The sequence below is a fragment of the Anabas testudineus genome, chromosome 13 (assembly GCF_900324465.2).
Source record: "Anabas testudineus chromosome 13, fAnaTes1.2, whole genome shotgun sequence".
Taxonomy (NCBI): domain Eukaryota; kingdom Metazoa; phylum Chordata; class Actinopteri; order Anabantiformes; family Anabantidae; genus Anabas; species Anabas testudineus.
In genome coordinates this window covers 20,138,275-20,155,200 of record NC_046622.1, presented here as the reverse complement: position 1 = coordinate 20,155,200, position 16,926 = coordinate 20,138,275, and the positions used below count along the sequence as shown (strand labels likewise).

The following is a 16,926-nucleotide window of genomic DNA, read 5'->3' as shown; positions in this document are numbered from 1 at the left end:
TTAAAATGTTTTTGGTGCTCCCTTCCCCATTATATACTTTTTTGTGTTCTTCTCTGGTCTCAGTAAGATAATATAACATTTTGGAATAAAAATACAAATTAACAGTCCAAAACTGGAGGCCAGAATAGCAAATATCTCTACAGCAACACTGAACTTCCCAGGAGAGCTGACATAAGCTGGAATAAAAGTGATCCACACTGCACAGAAGATCAACATGCTGAAGGTGATAAATTTGGCCTCATTGAAGTTATCAGGTAGTTTTCGAGCCAGAAAAGCAAGAATGAAACAGAAAGAGGCCAGAAGGCCTATGTACCCAAGTACAGCCCAAAATCCCACTGTTGAACCCAGAGCACATTCTAAGATGATTTTGTCTTTAATTTCTTTAAAGTTCTTAAATGGAGAAGGAGGAGAAATTGTTAACCAGAGGATACATATTACAACCTGGATGAGGGTGAAAGCCAGAACACTGAGTCTCTGCTGTGTTGGTCCAAACCATTTCATCACATTACTGCCTGGAAGTGAAGCCTTGAAGGCCATTAACACCACCATAGTTTTCCCCAGAACACAAGAGATACAGAGGACAAAGGTGATGCCGAATGCTGTGTGTCTCAGCATGCAGGACCACTCAGAGGGTCGGCCGATAAAGGTCAGAGAACACAGGAAACACAGAATCAAGGAGAAGAGCAGCAGGAAGCTCAACTCAGAGTTGTTGGCCCTGACAATAGGAGTTTTCCTGTATCTGAAGAAGATGAATGCTACAACAGCAGTCATGCATGTTCCAAATAAAGATGCTGCAGTGAGCAGTGCGCCCATAATTTCTTCATATGATAGAAACTCTGCTTCCTTCTTTACACAGGCATCTCTTCTGTCATTGGACCAGAATTCAGGTTGACATCGCAAACAGGTGATAGAATCTGAAAAGTATGATAAAACAGGTATCTTTATTTTAGAAAATAAATGGGAAACCATGTGGCAGCTCCAGTGCTCTAAATATTTTATATGTTATTAATATATTATTTAATAAAGGAAAAAAGCTGTTAAAATCTGCCTGGCCTACTTGGAAAAAGTAATTAAAAAAACTGCAGGCCTCAGTTTTCATGATTTCTCAATAGTAAAGAGACTGGACAAAAATAGTATCCATCGGAAAGTTCTAAAGAAAAATTCACTTCTGACCATAAAATAATGCAATGCACAGCATTCATAAAACTAATATCATACAGTCAAACATGGTGGTGGTAGTCTAATGGTCTGGGTGCTGTGAAGTTAAGACCTGGATGACTTGCCATAATTGATAGAGCCACATATTCTGCGCTCTACCAGAAATTCCTGAAGGAGAATGTCTAGTCATCAGCTGTCAACCTCACACTCAAGCACAGTTGGGTTATACAGCAGGACAATTATCTTAAACACAGCACTAACTCTACCTCTGAATGGCTCAAATAAAACAACATTTTGGAGTAGCCTAGTCTGTGGCATAACTTTAAACAGGCCGTTCATCCATGCACCCTTCTTTTGTGGCTGAATTAAATCAATTCTGCAAAAGAAGAGTGGGCCAAAATTCCTCCACAGTGATGTAAAAAACTCGTTACCGGATATTGCTAACACTTGATTGCAAGTGCGGCAAGTACGGCAATTATTAGGCAATTACTTTTTTACATGGAGCCAGGCATGTTTGGACAGCTTTTTCCCCAAATAAATTAAATCTTCATATAAAAAAGCTTTTTGTATTTACTGGAACTATCTTTGTATAGTAATACAATTTGTCTTGAATCAATAAAGTGTGAAAAAAATAAATAAAAGAAAAGGAGGAAGGAAGGAAAAAAAATCGTAAAGGGGGCAAATACTTCACAGCACAGTACTCGATCATTTGAATCTTATAAGTACAATTTATAGTACAGTACTGGTATTATCCATAAATTGTATTCATTTCTGTTTTTTACCACTGAAAACAGTCTAGCACTTTCCTACACTACTGGGACACCAAGCACTTTCTGCTACTTCTAATTCACCCATTCACATGTCAGTGCCGGCTGGACTGGCAACTTGGGGCAATTATTACTAGACCTGTAGTGTTGCTTATTTCTCCCTCTGCACATCTTATACAGTCATAGCAGCAGACAGGTTTTCCTTTCTGGAGAACTTTACGAGTTCCTGGAGGACATTTCTCACTGCAAACTGACACTGGAACCTGTATGAACAACATTCATGCACTTACCATAACAGTTGTTTTTTCAAAATAATTGATTAACTTCTATATTAGGATTAATATACTGTATAATTGCAGTGCTGAAATTATAACTTACCTGTTTTGAGTTTTGTGTCCAAACTAAAGACTTATTTTTCAGACTCAGCTGTTTGTCTGCAGGTAAAGATGCATCATAAAGACCAACTGTGACAAAGTCCACAACACCATTTTCTGTTGGCTGCCAGTTTATAATTTCATATTTTGCTGGTGGGTCTCCATTCTCATTAAAGTAAACTTCATCTCCTTCCTTTGTTGTGAAATTAAGCTTTTTTATGTGCTGTAGGATCTAAAACAGTAGATATTAATTTACTCAATTTTGAGAAAGATTATGTAGGCCTGTTGGCTAAAAAGCATGAAAACTGATAGACACATTTTTTTTCTGAATCTTTATATTTTTTGTCAGGTACTGTAAAACATTAACATTTAGTATTTAAGAACTGACTCACCGTGAATGGATCTAGCTGCACTCTATTATTACATGTTTCATTGCAGTCAAGAATACTGTGAAGTGCATGGGCCACAGCATACACTCCTTTGTAGACATTATTAAATATAGGCATGAGTGACATGTCAGTGAAACTGTGTTGTAATCCAGTGAGATCTTCCTGTCCAGTACATTCTCTCTGATTTTGTGCTGCAAACCCAGACTGATTAAACTTACAGTCAAACAATGTCTCCCAGAACTCAGTAAACATTTTATTACCTGAAAAATTGAGTGGCTTCACATCTAATATAAATTCTCTCATGCCACTGACATGTGCTTTGGGGATGGACAGGCCTATGGCACCGTCCAGAATGTGCTGCTTATCCATTTCTGCAGTTTGAGAATCAAAGATCCAACTCTCGCTGCCTACCCACTGGTACCCAGTCAAATTGTGTTGAGATAACACATGCATTAACACATCCATATCCATGTGGGACAGGAAAGCAATTATCACTTTGGAGCTAGAAGACTTGATAATATCAATTATTTTTTGTATTTTGTTTGGTGGATCTGTTCTGAAGAAAGATACAGAATACTCCAGACAAATACCCAGTTGCTGTGCAGCTTCTGTGAATATAGCCATACCATTATTGCCATAGTCATCATTGGTTCTTACAGCTCCAACCCAAGTCCAACCAAAGTGCTTGACCAACTGAGCCAGAGCTCTACTCTGATAATAGTCACTGGGTATAGTTCTGAGAAAGGATGGGTACTTGGTTTTGTCACTGAGACAAGCACAGGTGGCAAAATGACTGATCTAAAAAATAAAAATGTTAAAAAAAACAACTAAATAACAAAACAAAAAAACACTTGCTGTAAGCAGGTTGAAAAAATTAAGTATAATCAAAGTTTTTCACAAATACAATTTTAAGTTTACTAATCCTACCCACCTGTGGGATATGAAAGGGTCCAATGACAGTTGCTACAGCCATGCAAGGAGAGGAAGAGGTTTCTCCCATGATTACCTGCACTTGTGCAGGTCTGGTACATGAAGTCTCATAAGGTGCAGACACAACTTCATTACCATTAGCCAAGGCCAGTGCAACTCTCACACTTCTGGCAATAGAGCCACAAGTATCATACATTTTATATCCAAGAGAGATGCCAGGTAGTAAGACTGTGCTGTTATTAATCTCCTTAATGGCAAAAAGCATAGCCTGGGCAAACTGGAACTCTCTGAAATTCAAACTTATTGCAGACATTTTACTACTAAAATTAGAAATATAGACAACAAAGTAGTAAATAAATATATCCGATTGCATATTCAATCAAAACTTATTCATCTAATTCTAACTTTTTTTACTTTTTCACATCATGTGCCCTGTTCCTCTTAGATAATTTTTTCTAAGGAAATTTCAACAGTCTAATTTACCTGGTGCATTCCAGTGGCAGTGGTTTGTTTGCATATGTATCCTGTCTGTTCTTCCAACTGCTGTGGAAAGAAAAGATTCCCCCCAGTACAACGTCACCATCTTTAGATAGTTGGGGTTTCTCAGGATCACCCCTCTCTTGGCACACTGGCTCCTCACCCTGAGAGAGAGATGCTACCAACATCAGGTGTAAAAGTGCCCAGCCCCGCACTGGCCACTTCTGTGTGGTTGTCATCCTGTCACAGAGAATTAAATTATTGGGTGGCATCACGTGTGCCTTAATGCAAATCAGAAGCTTGCTCTGGTATTTATATATCTTGGGCTGGAAAGCACCCAAGAGACAAAATGAGGTGAAAGGAAAGAGGTACCCCCCTAAAAAAAGCTTAGGTTTAGATTTAGGTTTAGATTAGATTTTAGATATGTTTTTCCTGTGTTACCAATTCAATTTTTTTTTAACACTATTGATTTTAAATAATAAGTCAAATAGTACAAAACAGCCTGCTGATAACATGGTAGTATTGGGATAATACTTTAGAAATAACAAGGCAAACATAACAACAAGGTAATAATGGCAGGTAATTTTCAGTAATAAGGATGTAAGAGGGCTATCACATTGATAATAAAAATGTAAATATTATGATAAACAGGTAATGGATTGGAATGAGCCATGAATATAAGTATTATTACTGATTACTTGTGTTCCATGGTACAGCACACTCTGGCAGAGAATTCAGAAAAGCATTTAACAACTAACCTGTTTTTCTGGTCTTAGAGTTTGACTAGATTGACTATTCTATTTACTAGTAGCCGTTGTTTTGCTCCTTACTGTTTCTACCAATTCCTTTATGGGCCCCATGGATTTATTGATATGCGTGCCTCTTTGTTATGCAGAGGCAGGCTATTGGGTGGTAGTTTGATGGGACTGGTCCCTTCTAGGAGTCCTTCTGGATCAGGACTGTTTGGCCTTCCGTTATGATGATGATAATATCTCCCCCCTGACCTGTTATGCTAGTTCCCCCTTTTCCGTAGCATTTATCTTTGACCTTGTCAATCTCTAGTTGTGATCGCAGTTGCTTCTTGCGAATATTGAACACTGAGCTATGAGTTGTTTTGATGTTAATCTAGACGTTGGGTTTAAATAATAAATAGTTCCCACATCCACCTTATGTAACCTCTTTCACTTGGGTTATGTGTAGTAGCATTTCAGCAGTTCTCTGTTCTCCTCTCTGTGAATATCTAGTTCCAGTAGCCAGCTTATCTTCTGTTGGTCCTGGTTCCCAACATTCAATTCAATTTTATTTTATTTGTATAGCGCCAATTTACAACAGAAGTTATCTCAAGGCACTTTACAGCGTAAGGTTTAAGACCTTACAGAAAATATTTATACAAAAAATTATAGAGAAAAATTATAACATCTGGCTTTGGTAATTCAGGCATTGTCTGACTGTCTTGCACAAGGTAGGCAGAATCTCACGTTAGGAGGTCTAGCTTAAGGACTCCTACTGGAGGTAGGCCACAGCCAGGATTCAAACCCTGGTCAAGCTAGAATACGTTATAAAAAGCTGCCTGCACAAACAACCTACATGAAACTTTTTCATTGCACTGCAGTATTACACTGTCCAAATTCAGCTACAGTTGTCCATGATTTCCTTTTTGTCTATGCACCACAGCAGCTACCAATAAGGCAATGGTTCTATAGTTAGTTGCAATTTTCTAACATTGAAATTGAGGTGCTGAAAAACAGATTACAATATATATTTGTATACGTGTTGTATCACATCATCTTCCATTTCCGGCCTTTCCTTCAGCAACCACAGGGACCAGTGGGGCCACAGGGCTGACAAAACCAGGGGCACAGACCTGCAACCACAACAAAGCCATGGAAAAAAACTCCAGATGGCCAGCAGCACAACACAAAAAGAGGCCACGCATTACACCTGTGACTCACCCAACACCGTGTGAGTCATAGTGGAACATGTCATGACCCTCAAAAAACAAACAAACAAATTAACACGGGTGTCACAATTTAAGGAAGGGGATGAGGCAGGCTTGAACTGAAACAGGCTTTATTGCTGAGACTTACGAAACAGGGAAACTAAGGGGGGTGTCAACAGACACTACAAAAACAGGCAAAACACGAGGACAAAGTAACAACAGAAAACCATCCGTGCGACTGGGAACAAAGTAACAAAACAAGACTCCAAAGTATCAAAGAAAACCACTGCTTGAAGGCAGGAAAACACTCACGGAAAAAAAGGGTAACAAAGTCCAAAGAGTCCAGGGGGAAGCAAACAGGGCTGAGCAAGATGAGCAGGAGCTGGCAGGAATAGCAACGGGCAGGGAACACAGGCTGGAAACAGGTTGGGGAACGACAACGATCTGACAGAGGAGAAAGGGCAGAGGAGAGCTTATGTAGTGTGAGGGGAACACAGGTGAGTCCAATATGCAGCTGATTGCTGGGAGCAGAGGGAAAGAAGTGGCTGGTGGGCGGAGTCCAGAGGGAGAGCGAGAGGAAAATCCAAGACCGGCCGGGGCCAGGCCGAAACCATGACAACAGGAAGCCAGTATATGTAGCCAAGCATATGTCCTCCCTGGAGCAAAGCCAGAGAAGCAGTAACTTTCCTGTTGGAGTATGCAGGAATCCCCTCTGGCGGCTTCCCCCCATTCGCCAGATAAGTGTGACGAATAGTGCCACACAAACAATGTGCTCCTGTGAGAGGGTTCGAACCCACTAAACTGTTTCTATAATGAACAAAGAGGCACTCCGATCTGCAAATTTCTGCCGTGCAGGCCACGTAGCACGAGAGAGTGCTCACCAGACACAGCACATGAAAAGCTTAGGTGCCTCAGCCTCAGATGTGTGAGGGTGGGGACAAAACCCCTGCAGGTTAGTCACCCTAGATTGAAAGAGTTGGTACTGTGGTGTGAAAAAGAGTTTGCCCCCTTACTCATTTCTCTTTTTTTTTTTATGTTTTTTGGATCTTAGCATAATGTCCAGCTTTTGAGAATCTTTTGTTCTACTTCACTTTGTCAGGCAGGTCCTATTTAAGTGATTTCTTGATTGCAAACAGGTATGGCAGCAATCAGGCCTGGGTACAGCTAGTGAAATTGAGCTCAGGTGTGATGAACCAGAGTTAAGTTATGTTTTAACAGGGGGGCAAACACTTTTTCACACAGGGCAGTAGTAGTTTTTGATTAATTTTTACCCTTAATAATAAAAACCTTCATTTAAAAACTGCATGATGTCTTTACTTGTGTCATCTTTGACTAATAATTAAATTCGTTTGATGATCAGACACATTAAAGTGTGACAAACATGCAAAAAAATAAGAAATCAGTAAGGGGGCAAACTCTTTTTCACACCACTGTATAAGCTTAGGGCACAACACTGCTGTGTTACCATCCTCCCGAATCTGCAAACCTGCAGGGGAAACTGTTAGAAAGATCTTTGACTCTCTTGGTGGAGGACACTTGTTTTTCTCAATAAAAAGTTAAGAGGACCTGGTCCAGCATGTTACTGTGACTTCAACTGACAAGATAATTACTGTGAAATAAGAGCTGTTCCATCATGCAGGGGGCAGTAGAGAGTAGTAGTAGTAGTACAGAATAACTGTGAGGACCTAGTTTCTCTACGTTGATAAAAGCGAAGCAGACAGTCGCTTATAGAAAATTTTGGCGAGTCAGTAAGGTAATATATATATATATATATATATATATATATATATATATATACATTTTTGCGTAAATGAATTTTCACTCTCAGCCTAAAATAATCTAAAAGATGGACAAATGGCATTTTGTGTGTTAGGCTACAATTAATAAGGGAGGGGGGTGCAATATTTGGCAACTCTGAGTTGCCATTTGACCACACTGCCTAGGTTTTTTGTCATTTGACCCGTCTGTCGTACTTCTAGTGTTAAGTACCTCAAATGCTTTACTGTAACTGACATACAGCATGAAGCACAATTGTACAAGTACTCAAGAATTGTTTTAATTATGTCAGCATAATACATTTGAATATATTTTGTCTTTTATAGAGATTGTGCTACAACACATCTTCCGTAAAGTGTATTATTATGTACTTAATTACATATATTTTGTGACTTGATTGTAAGTTTTATTAAATACTGTCATTTTAATTCAATGCCTCAAAGGAATGTATAGATGCAACAGTTTTTTTTTAAATACATGGTTCATTTATTAATATGAACAAAATCACAAGAAGGTGGCTGAAGGGTCTACAACATAGCAAGTGTCATCTCACCTGAGATTGATTTCCTATTTGTGTTTCTTTAAGGTTTTTGTTGATAAGAGAACTTATTCCAAAGTAAATAAAGACATTTTGTCATCAATCATCAATGTTAAGTTTCTCTTCTTTATCGAGTGCACAATGGTTCCCTAGCCTTCCCTGGTGTTCTGTGTGCTTATTTATAACCACAACAAACAAACAAATTTAATAATTTTATTTAATAATGTTGTATTGAAAAATTTGGTATTTTGGCAGAAAAGGTATGTTGTGTGTTGACTTTACATTTTCACAAAAAAACAAACAAACAAAAATCTATGTTCACTTTGTTGAAAGAAAATGTAATGTGGTTGGAAATATGTTACCTACAAAAAACATTGTCAGAATTATTTTGGTGCTCCCTTCCCCATTATATTCTTTTTTGTATTCTTCTCTGGTTTCAGTAAGATAATGTAACATTTTGGAATAAAAATACAAATTAACAGTCCAAAACTGGAGGCCAGAATAGCAAATATCTCTACAGCAACACTGAACTTCCCAGGAGAGCTGACATAAGCTGGAATAAAAGTGATCCACACTGCACAGAAGATCAACATGCTGAAGGTGATAAATTTGGCCTCATTGAAGTTATCAGGTAGTTTCCGAGCCAGAAAAGCAAGAATGAAACAGAAAGAGGCCAGAAGGCCTATGTACCCAAGTACAGCCCAAAATCCTACTGTTGAACCCAGAGCACATTCTAAGATGATTTTGTCTTTGATTTCTTTAAAGTTCTTAAATGGAAAAGGAGGAGAAATTGTTAACCAGAGGATACATATTACAACCTGGATGAGGGTGAAAGCCAGAACACTGAGTCTCTGCTGTGTTGGTCCAAACCATTTCATCACATTACTGCCTGGAAGTGAAGCCTTGAAGGCCATTAACACCACCATAGTTTTCCCCAGAACACAAGAGATACAGAGGACAAAGGTGATGCCGAATGCTGTGTGTCTCAGCATGCAGGACCACTCAGAGGGTCGGCCGATAAAGGTCAGAGAACACAGGAAACACAGAGTCAAGGAGAAGAGCAGCAGGAAGCTCAGCTCAGAGTTGTTGGCCCTGACAATAGGAGTTTTCCTGTATCTGAAGAAGATGAATGCTACAACAGCAGTCATGCATGTTCCAAATAAAGATGCTGCAGTGAGCAGTGCTCCCATAATTTCTTCAAATGATAGAAACTCTGCCTCCTTTTTTACACAGTCATCTCTTCTCTCATTGGACCAGAATTCAGGCTGACATCGCACACAGGTGATAGAATCTGAAAAATAATAATAAAACAGGTGTCATGTCTGCTTCTGTTATACAAACACTATATATGCACAACAGTATATCCATGCTTCCGGAGCCAAAAGAGGAAAAATGTGGCAAATGTGTTTGGCTTCCTAAAAAGGGGGCTCCAGAAGGCCACTCATATTGGCACTGCCTTCACTGACAACTAAAAATCTCCAATAATGGCACCTTAGATTGTACTGCTGCTGCCCCCAAAGAAATCCTAAGTGAAGCCTAATGTAGTCTTAGGCTTTATTCTATGCCTAATACTACAAGGAGGAAGTAAATCTGTTATGTGAATTCAACCTGAGGTGGCACATTTTTAAGATAGGATAGTAATGGAAATTCGAAAAATGTATTTTGAGGTGTTTTTGTCAGTATTTAATTTTAATAGTATTTAATTGTATTGACTTGGTGATTCTAGAATGGTGCCTGTTGGGTGGCAGCCAGTTACATCAGCTTTTTGTGAGCTGCTTTTGTATTTATAAGCAATGTTCTTCCAACTCATAGTGTGTGCTTTTCTGACATGATGGGCAAGAGATCTTTTTGACTTCTTTGACCTTTTGTTGATCTTTTCACCTTGCCTTCTATAAGCCACCAGTTTCTAGCCCTGCAAAAAGACAGGTCATTGGACAGAGACCTCAAATCCACCAGAAATTTAGCAGATGACCTGAACTCAACCAGGAGTTGAAGAGATGGAGGTGCAGAGCACAGGAGAAGCTCTAGATACAAAAACATAAGATGAGCAATATGTATGTAGTCCAATGCAGCAAAGCGTGCTCAGAGCAGTACATTGGAAAAACTAAACAGCCACTATACACAAGAGAATGGCCCAGGAAAGAACAAGCAAAGGACAAAGAACACTTGGATGAATGAATGCTTTCTGAACTTGTGAATTATACAGTGTATTAATTCCAAATACCACTCACAGTGAATGTCACAATCCTGCACAGATTTTTCTATAAGCTATGCCGCTATTGCCAATGCTTTTTTAAATGAACTCTGCATTGTTACATTGCAGTTTTAATAAAACATATATAAAAATATATATATATAAACCATATAAAATCATATGCACCTTAAAGTCGTCAGTTTTGCTTTGTGGCACACTGAAATGTAAAAAGGTTTAACTAGACCTGTAATGTTGCTTATTTCTCCCTCTGCACATCTTATACAGTCATAGCAGCAGACAGGCTTTCCTTTCTGGAGAACCTTACGAGTTCCTGGGGGACATTTCTCACTGCAAACTGACACAGGAACCTGCATTAACAACATGACTATAAGAAAAATGTATGGACAGCCATTCACACAACATTGTTTTGCTGTGTCATTCAGTTGTATTAAAACTAAACATTCTTATGCCAGAACAATCATACAATAAGTAACAAATATAGTATCTTCAGAAAATTTAATGATATCATTAAATGATAACTTACTTGCTTTGAGTTCTGTTCCCAAATTAAAGACTTATTTTGCAGACTCAGCTGTTTGTCTGCAGGTAAAGATGCATCATAAAGACCAACTGTGACAAAGTCCACAATACCATGTTCTGTTGGCTGCCAGTTTATAATTTCATACTTTGCTGGTGGGTCTCCATTCTCATTAAAGTAAACTTCATCACCTTCCTTTGTTGTAAAATGAATCCTTCTTATGTGCTGTAAAATCTAAGATGGTAGGTATTAATTAATTATAACAAATAATATGTAGACATGTCAGTCATCCTAACAGTATCATAAACAGATCAAGATCCAGTTTGATTTTCAAATATTTGGCAGCTTTTCTGGCAACTTAATATAAAACATAGAATTTAAGTATTTAACATTCACTCACCATGAATGGATCTAGCTGCATCTTGTGGTTACATGTTCCATTACAGACAAGAATACTATGAAGTGCATGAGCCACGGCATACACTCCTTTGTAGACATTGTTGAATATGGGCATGAGTGACATATCAGTGAAGCTGTTTTGCACGCTACTCACATCTTCATGTCCAGTACATTCTCTCTGATGCTCTGCTGATGATGCAGACTGCCTGAAGTTACAGCTAAATAATGTCTCCCAAAACTCTGTAAACATTTCATTGCCAGAAGAATTGAGTGGCTTCACATCTAATATGAACTCTCTCAAGCCACTGACATGTGCTTTGGGGATGGCCAAGCCTATGGCACCATCCAAAATGTGATGCTTATCCATTTCTGCAGTTTTGGAATCAATAATCCAGCCCTCACTGCCTACCCACTGGTAACCAGCCAAGTTGTGTTGAGACAACACATGTATTAACACATCCATATCCATGTGGGAGAGGAAAGCAACAATCACCTTAGAGGTAGAAGCCTTGATAATATCAATTATTTTTTGTATTTTGTTTGGTGGATCTGTTCTAAAGAAAGATACAGAATATTCCAGACAGATTCCCAGTTGCTGTGCAGTTTCTGTGAATGTAGCCATGCCATTATTGCCATAATCATCATTTGTTCTTATAGCTCCAACCCAAGTCCAACCAAAGTGCTTGACCAACTGAGCCAGGGCTCTGCTCTGATAATAATCACTGGGTATTGTTCTGAGGAAGGAGGGGTACTTGGTTTTGTCACTGAGACAAGCACAGGTGGCAAAATGACTTATCTGAAAGACAAATGGAATAAACTTGACTAATGATTAAAATGTAACAAAACATTCATAGTGTGACATTGGTATTTCCTATAAGAATCACAGAATAACATTTATTTTTCACACATTTAATATTTGACAATCTTACCCACCTGTGGGATATGAAAGGGTCCAATGACAGTTGCTATAGCCATGCAAGGAGAGGAAGAAGTGTCTCCCATTATGGCCTGCACTTGTGAAAGTCTGGTACATGGAGCCTCGGAGGGTGCAGACACAGCTTCATTACCATTAGCCAAGGCCAGTGCAACTCTCACACTTCTGGCCATAGAGCCACAAGTATCATACATCTTATATCCCAGAGAGATTCCAGGTAGTAGGTCTGTGCTGTTATTAATCTCCTCAATGGCAAAAAGCATAGCCTGGGCAAACTGGAAATCTCTGAAATTCAAACTTGATGCAAGCATCAATATTTATTGTTATTTTTCATATGTTTTAAATTTAAATAGATTCTTACAGTCTAATTTACCTGGTGCATTCCAGTGGCAGTGGTTTGTTTGTGTAGGTATCTTGTCTGTCTTTCCAGCTGCTATGGAAGGAGAAGATTCCTCCCAATATAATGTCACCATCTTTAGATAACTGGGGGTTCTCAGGATCACCTCTAAGTCGGCACACCTGCCCCTCTGCCTGAGAAAAAGATGCCACCAACAACAGCTGTAAAAGTGCCCAGCCACGCTCTGGCCACCTCTGTGTAAATGTCATACTGTCAGATAGAACTAAACCACTGGGTGGCATCATGGATACTTTTTAATGCAAATCAACACCTTGCTCTGGTATTTATACATTTTGAATCCAGCCTACAAAATTGGTGAACTGTGATCTTTTACTGTATATCTTGGGACCAACAAGGTGGCAAGAGAGGAGGAAACTAGGCCACTGGGCAGCCCCAACAGAGGGCAGTGTTTTCTGGCCTGCCAGTAGCCCTTGAGACCCAAACACTGATATACACATTTGTCTTTTTTGTGGATAAAATGAACAAAACTTTCAAGCAACACTTTTAAGGGACCAACACACCTACAATATTAACTATATTTAAACTTAGCATTTTGAATGAATGGAAATTACCTTCATTTAAAAATGCAATTCGCTGGCTCTTTTTTTGTACATTAAAACCTTAATGATGCCAAGAACCATGTTTAGAACATACAAAGAAGACAATCCAATTGCAAAATTGTATTCAACATAAAAAAAATACATTTACAACTGTGGTTATAATATTTTTCAAAGTACATCAACAAAACATTACAACTTGCACAACAGTAATAGAATCACAGTTTTTTTCCATTCAGGTTGGCTAATTAAACCACTGCCCAATCTTCAGCTCAGTGATCCCACGATGGTGGAATGAGCTGCCAAACTCGGCACGCTCAGCCACCTAACTTTCAATATTTAAAAAACTGCTGAAAACAGAACTCTTCTGCATCTTCCTTTGCACTTAAAAAAAAAAAACTTTTCCGCTCTTTTCTACTTAAATCTCTTAAAACAGAAACACTTTTTTGATAGCACTTTGCTTTGATATTTTTTCTCCTTGACATACATGTAGCTTTTGTTTTACTTGCCTTGTTCCTCAATTGTAAGTCGCTTTGGATAAAAGCGTCTGCTAAATGACTAAATGTAAATTTAATTCTTACATAAGTAAGGCATTTTTAAAAACAACTGTCAGAACAATTAGTTTGTCAGAAGTAAAATTATCTACAAATCAGCACAAAAATAATTTGTATGTGGCTTATAAACATTCTTTCATCTTTTTAGTATCACATTGCAAAATGATCCATTTAATTATCAGAATCTGTCAGATATACATGGATATGTTATCAATCTATCCACCACAGGCCAGAAGATCAGATGTCTCTATTGAATGCCAAGAATGCTGCATGTGAGGACATCCTAGGTGTATGTTGCATTGTTGCACGACAAAGGTGGAAAGGCCACAGGTGGAAAGGACCTCCTGTGGCACTCTGTGGAGCGCTTATTGTTGATCAGTCTTTGGCTGAATGTGCTCCTCTGTCCAGCCAACACACTGTGCAGTGGCCACACCACTTTCTGCAAGTATTAAAATGTTCATTCATGTTCTTTTTGTTTTGGAGAGAGATTCACCATGTTGATGTGTATCATTCTGAACAAAGAAGGGTCACCACTGACATCTGAGACCATAGATGTCTTCCATTTTTATCTTAAAGACCAAACTTGGATTGGATGGAGACCTGGTGGTTCAGTTTTCAGGATATGATAACGAACTGTGCATTTAACTAGCATATCAGACCTTTCTAAGGATAGAGCTACTTTGAGTAGTACACACACACAGACTTAACCCTAGACACTGCAAGCTTGACATTATCATCCTGTGAGGAGAGCCCCATCAGTAGCCAAACTCATCAGCTGCCTCAGCCTTTTGTCATTCCTAACTTTTCTTTTGATGTTGAGTTAAAACTAAAGAAAGGAAACATAGCTTACCACAAAGATGGGACTCTTCCTGACAAATTAAAAGACATGAAATCAGATATTCTGCATAAGTTAGCAGTAGCTATCTATGTCTGCAGCCCTTACCCAACACATGAAGACTATGATCATGTGGCCCAAGCTCTCATCAATAAGCATCCTTGCCTGAAGGAACCAGGTTCTCTCTGTGGGTGGTACTGTTGGAGTTTAATGTTCAAAATGGACAATTTCCGACATAAGCTGCAAGAGGCCGGTTGCGCCGAGCTCAGAGTAAATTTATGCCCAAAAGGGTACAAAAAAACTTAAGACTTAAGACACCCAAAAAAAAAGTCTCCAGAAGGCAAAACCCAAAGTGATCTTGACATGGGCAGATCAGCTATGATTAGTGAGATGAAGAAAAGAAATGTTGACTGGAGGCAAATTAATGAAATGATGAGTGATACATTCCCTTTGCAGAGAAAAGAGATTGTTCAAGATGAATCACTTGTACCTACAAAAGAAACCTCATTCAAACTATCCAATTTAGGAGTTACACTGTGTATTATTATAGCATTTACTGTAGCTTATTGGACTTTTTTAACTGCTATTTCTCAGAATTTGCTCGCCTTACATCTGTTGACAGGAGCTCTCTTTGCTGGACTTGACTTTTTTGTTTAGTTTTTTGTTAAATGGAAATAGGCACACCTACATAAAATAACATTTGGATTTATATAGATTTTATGATTTTCTGCATCCTGTTACTTTTTCTTAGTATAATGTCATTCAATTAGATATGTTTTGTAATTGGGCATTTAGTATTTAAACATTTCTAAAATAATAACAGAGTGGGTCAGATATATTGCTCTGCTTCAAGAGTAGGCTGATTCACCTAACTGAATGCTGATAAATAGTACAATAAAGGTGTGACTGGTGTGACAGTTTTATTTGTTGATATTTTTGTGATAGTATTTTGATATAATTTGTGTAACAAGGAGCTGTAATTTCATAACTATTTGTTATTTTGTTTTCAGGTAGCATTATCAATCTAATTTATCTGTTCTGAAAATAGCTTAAGGTTCCAAGATCTTCTACATTTAAATTTAGAAGATGCTTTTATCCAAAACAACTTACAAGTGAGATACAAGGTATGATAAGCACAAGAAGGTCTTGCCTAAGGAAGTCTACTGGCGCTGACACAAATGTAAACAGTGATTTTTTGTACAATATTGCTTTTTGGCTATTTTTGTGTTTTTAGTTTAACTGTGACAGTAGGGTGCTGAGAAAAATGCTACAAAAGCCATATGCACTAAAACAGCAATATTGCCACATCAAACCTTATCACTGTTAATAAATGTTTAATAATTTGTGCATGAATTTATTATTGTCATTTTTTTCTTTGAAACTAATTTTCTTATGGGATTTTGTAACACTCTTTAATACAAATGTGTTAGAAATAATGTTAAGGTTTTGCGTGAAATTTAATTAATTAAGTACTATAACCAATCTCAAAGTATTTTAGGCAAATGTTAGGTAAATGTACAAGATCAAATGAACTAATAGAAACTTTTCACAATATGCCAAGGTAGTTATGTGGAAATTGAATTTTGAGTTAGAAAAACAGTCAAATGAGTTTAATAAACAAATAAAATTAAGTCAAATAAACAAATAAACTGAAATAGATTAGTTTAAAGAACTCTTGATGTAGCTCAATTAATTAGCAAACTTTATTTGAGAAAACACGCACAGCAATCTGAAGTAGTGCTGTAAGTTAAATAATCTAAATCATATTAAAAAAGAAATGTATTTATCCAACATGAGATATTTAACAAAGACAACATGTGGTTGTGTTAAACAACTAATTGTATTTCTTTGACTTGACTTAATTTTAAGGCAGCCCTTTGACTAGTTATTTTTTGTTAAATTAGCAAGTTAGATTTTACAGCGTGAGGACTCTGGCAGCAGCAATCTAAATTAAATGTAGTGTATTGTTTTTTTTCCCAAGGCCTATGAATAAACAACCAGCAAAAAACTAATGCATGAACAAGTTTTTCTGTTTCTTTATTTTTGAGTAGAAAGTAAAACATATCACACCAATCCTTAAATTATTGCACTGGTTTATGCCAAAGGACACATTTGAAAATTTTACTAATGGTTAACAGAGAACTTTATGGTCTTGGACTAAAATACATTT

At 37.8% G+C, this 16,926-nt stretch overlaps 2 protein-coding genes across 2 annotated transcripts; both read right to left on the bottom strand.

The window, feature by feature from the left end:
• On the bottom strand, positions 1-4,292 carry LOC113172020 (extracellular calcium-sensing receptor-like). Its single transcript, XM_033326289.1, has 6 exons — positions 4,102-4,292; positions 3,620-3,917; positions 2,692-3,486; positions 2,304-2,531; positions 2,065-2,188; positions 1-914 (listed from the first exon to the last, which is right to left on the bottom strand). Exons 1-6 carry the CDS (start codon positions 4,281-4,283, stop codon positions 1-3), a joined length of 2,541 nt encoding a protein of 846 aa, XP_033182180.1. The 5' UTR covers positions 4,284-4,292.
• Positions 4,293-8,731: 4,439 nt separating this feature from the next.
• On the bottom strand, positions 8,732-12,977 carry LOC117152942 (extracellular calcium-sensing receptor-like). Its single transcript, XM_033326290.1, has 6 exons — positions 12,787-12,977; positions 12,413-12,710; positions 11,481-12,275; positions 11,087-11,314; positions 10,787-10,910; positions 8,732-9,639 (listed from the first exon to the last, which is right to left on the bottom strand). Exons 2-6 carry the CDS (start codon positions 12,674-12,676, stop codon positions 8,732-8,734), a joined length of 2,319 nt encoding a protein of 772 aa, XP_033182181.1. The 5' UTR covers positions 12,677-12,710; positions 12,787-12,977.
• Between the last annotated feature and the right edge of the window lie 3,949 nt (positions 12,978-16,926).

Bases quoted from the DNA above. Each gene is read 5' to 3' on its own strand.
- LOC113172020 (XM_033326289.1), bottom strand. From the start codon at position 4,283: ATGTTGGTAGCATCTCTCTCTCAGGGTGAGGAGCCAGTGTGCCAAGAG. The intron at 2,189-2,303 runs GTAAGTTATAAT...TTGTTCATACAG, and splicing joins GGACACAAAACTCAAAACAG to GTTCCAGTGTCAGTTTGCAG. The intron at 915-2,064 runs GTCTAGTAATAA...CATACTTTTCAG, and splicing joins AGAAATAAGCAACACTACAG to ATTCTATCACCTGTTTGCGA.
- LOC117152942 (XM_033326290.1), bottom strand. From the start codon at position 12,676: ATGCTTTTTGCCATTGAGGAGATTAATAACAGCACAGACCTACTACCT. The intron at 10,911-11,086 runs GTAAGTTATCAT...TTGTTAATGCAG, and splicing joins GGGAACAGAACTCAAAGCAA to GTTCCTGTGTCAGTTTGCAG. The intron at 9,640-10,786 runs GTCTAGTTAAAC...ATTATTTTTCAG, and splicing joins AGAAATAAGCAACATTACAG to ATTCTATCACCTGTGTGCGA.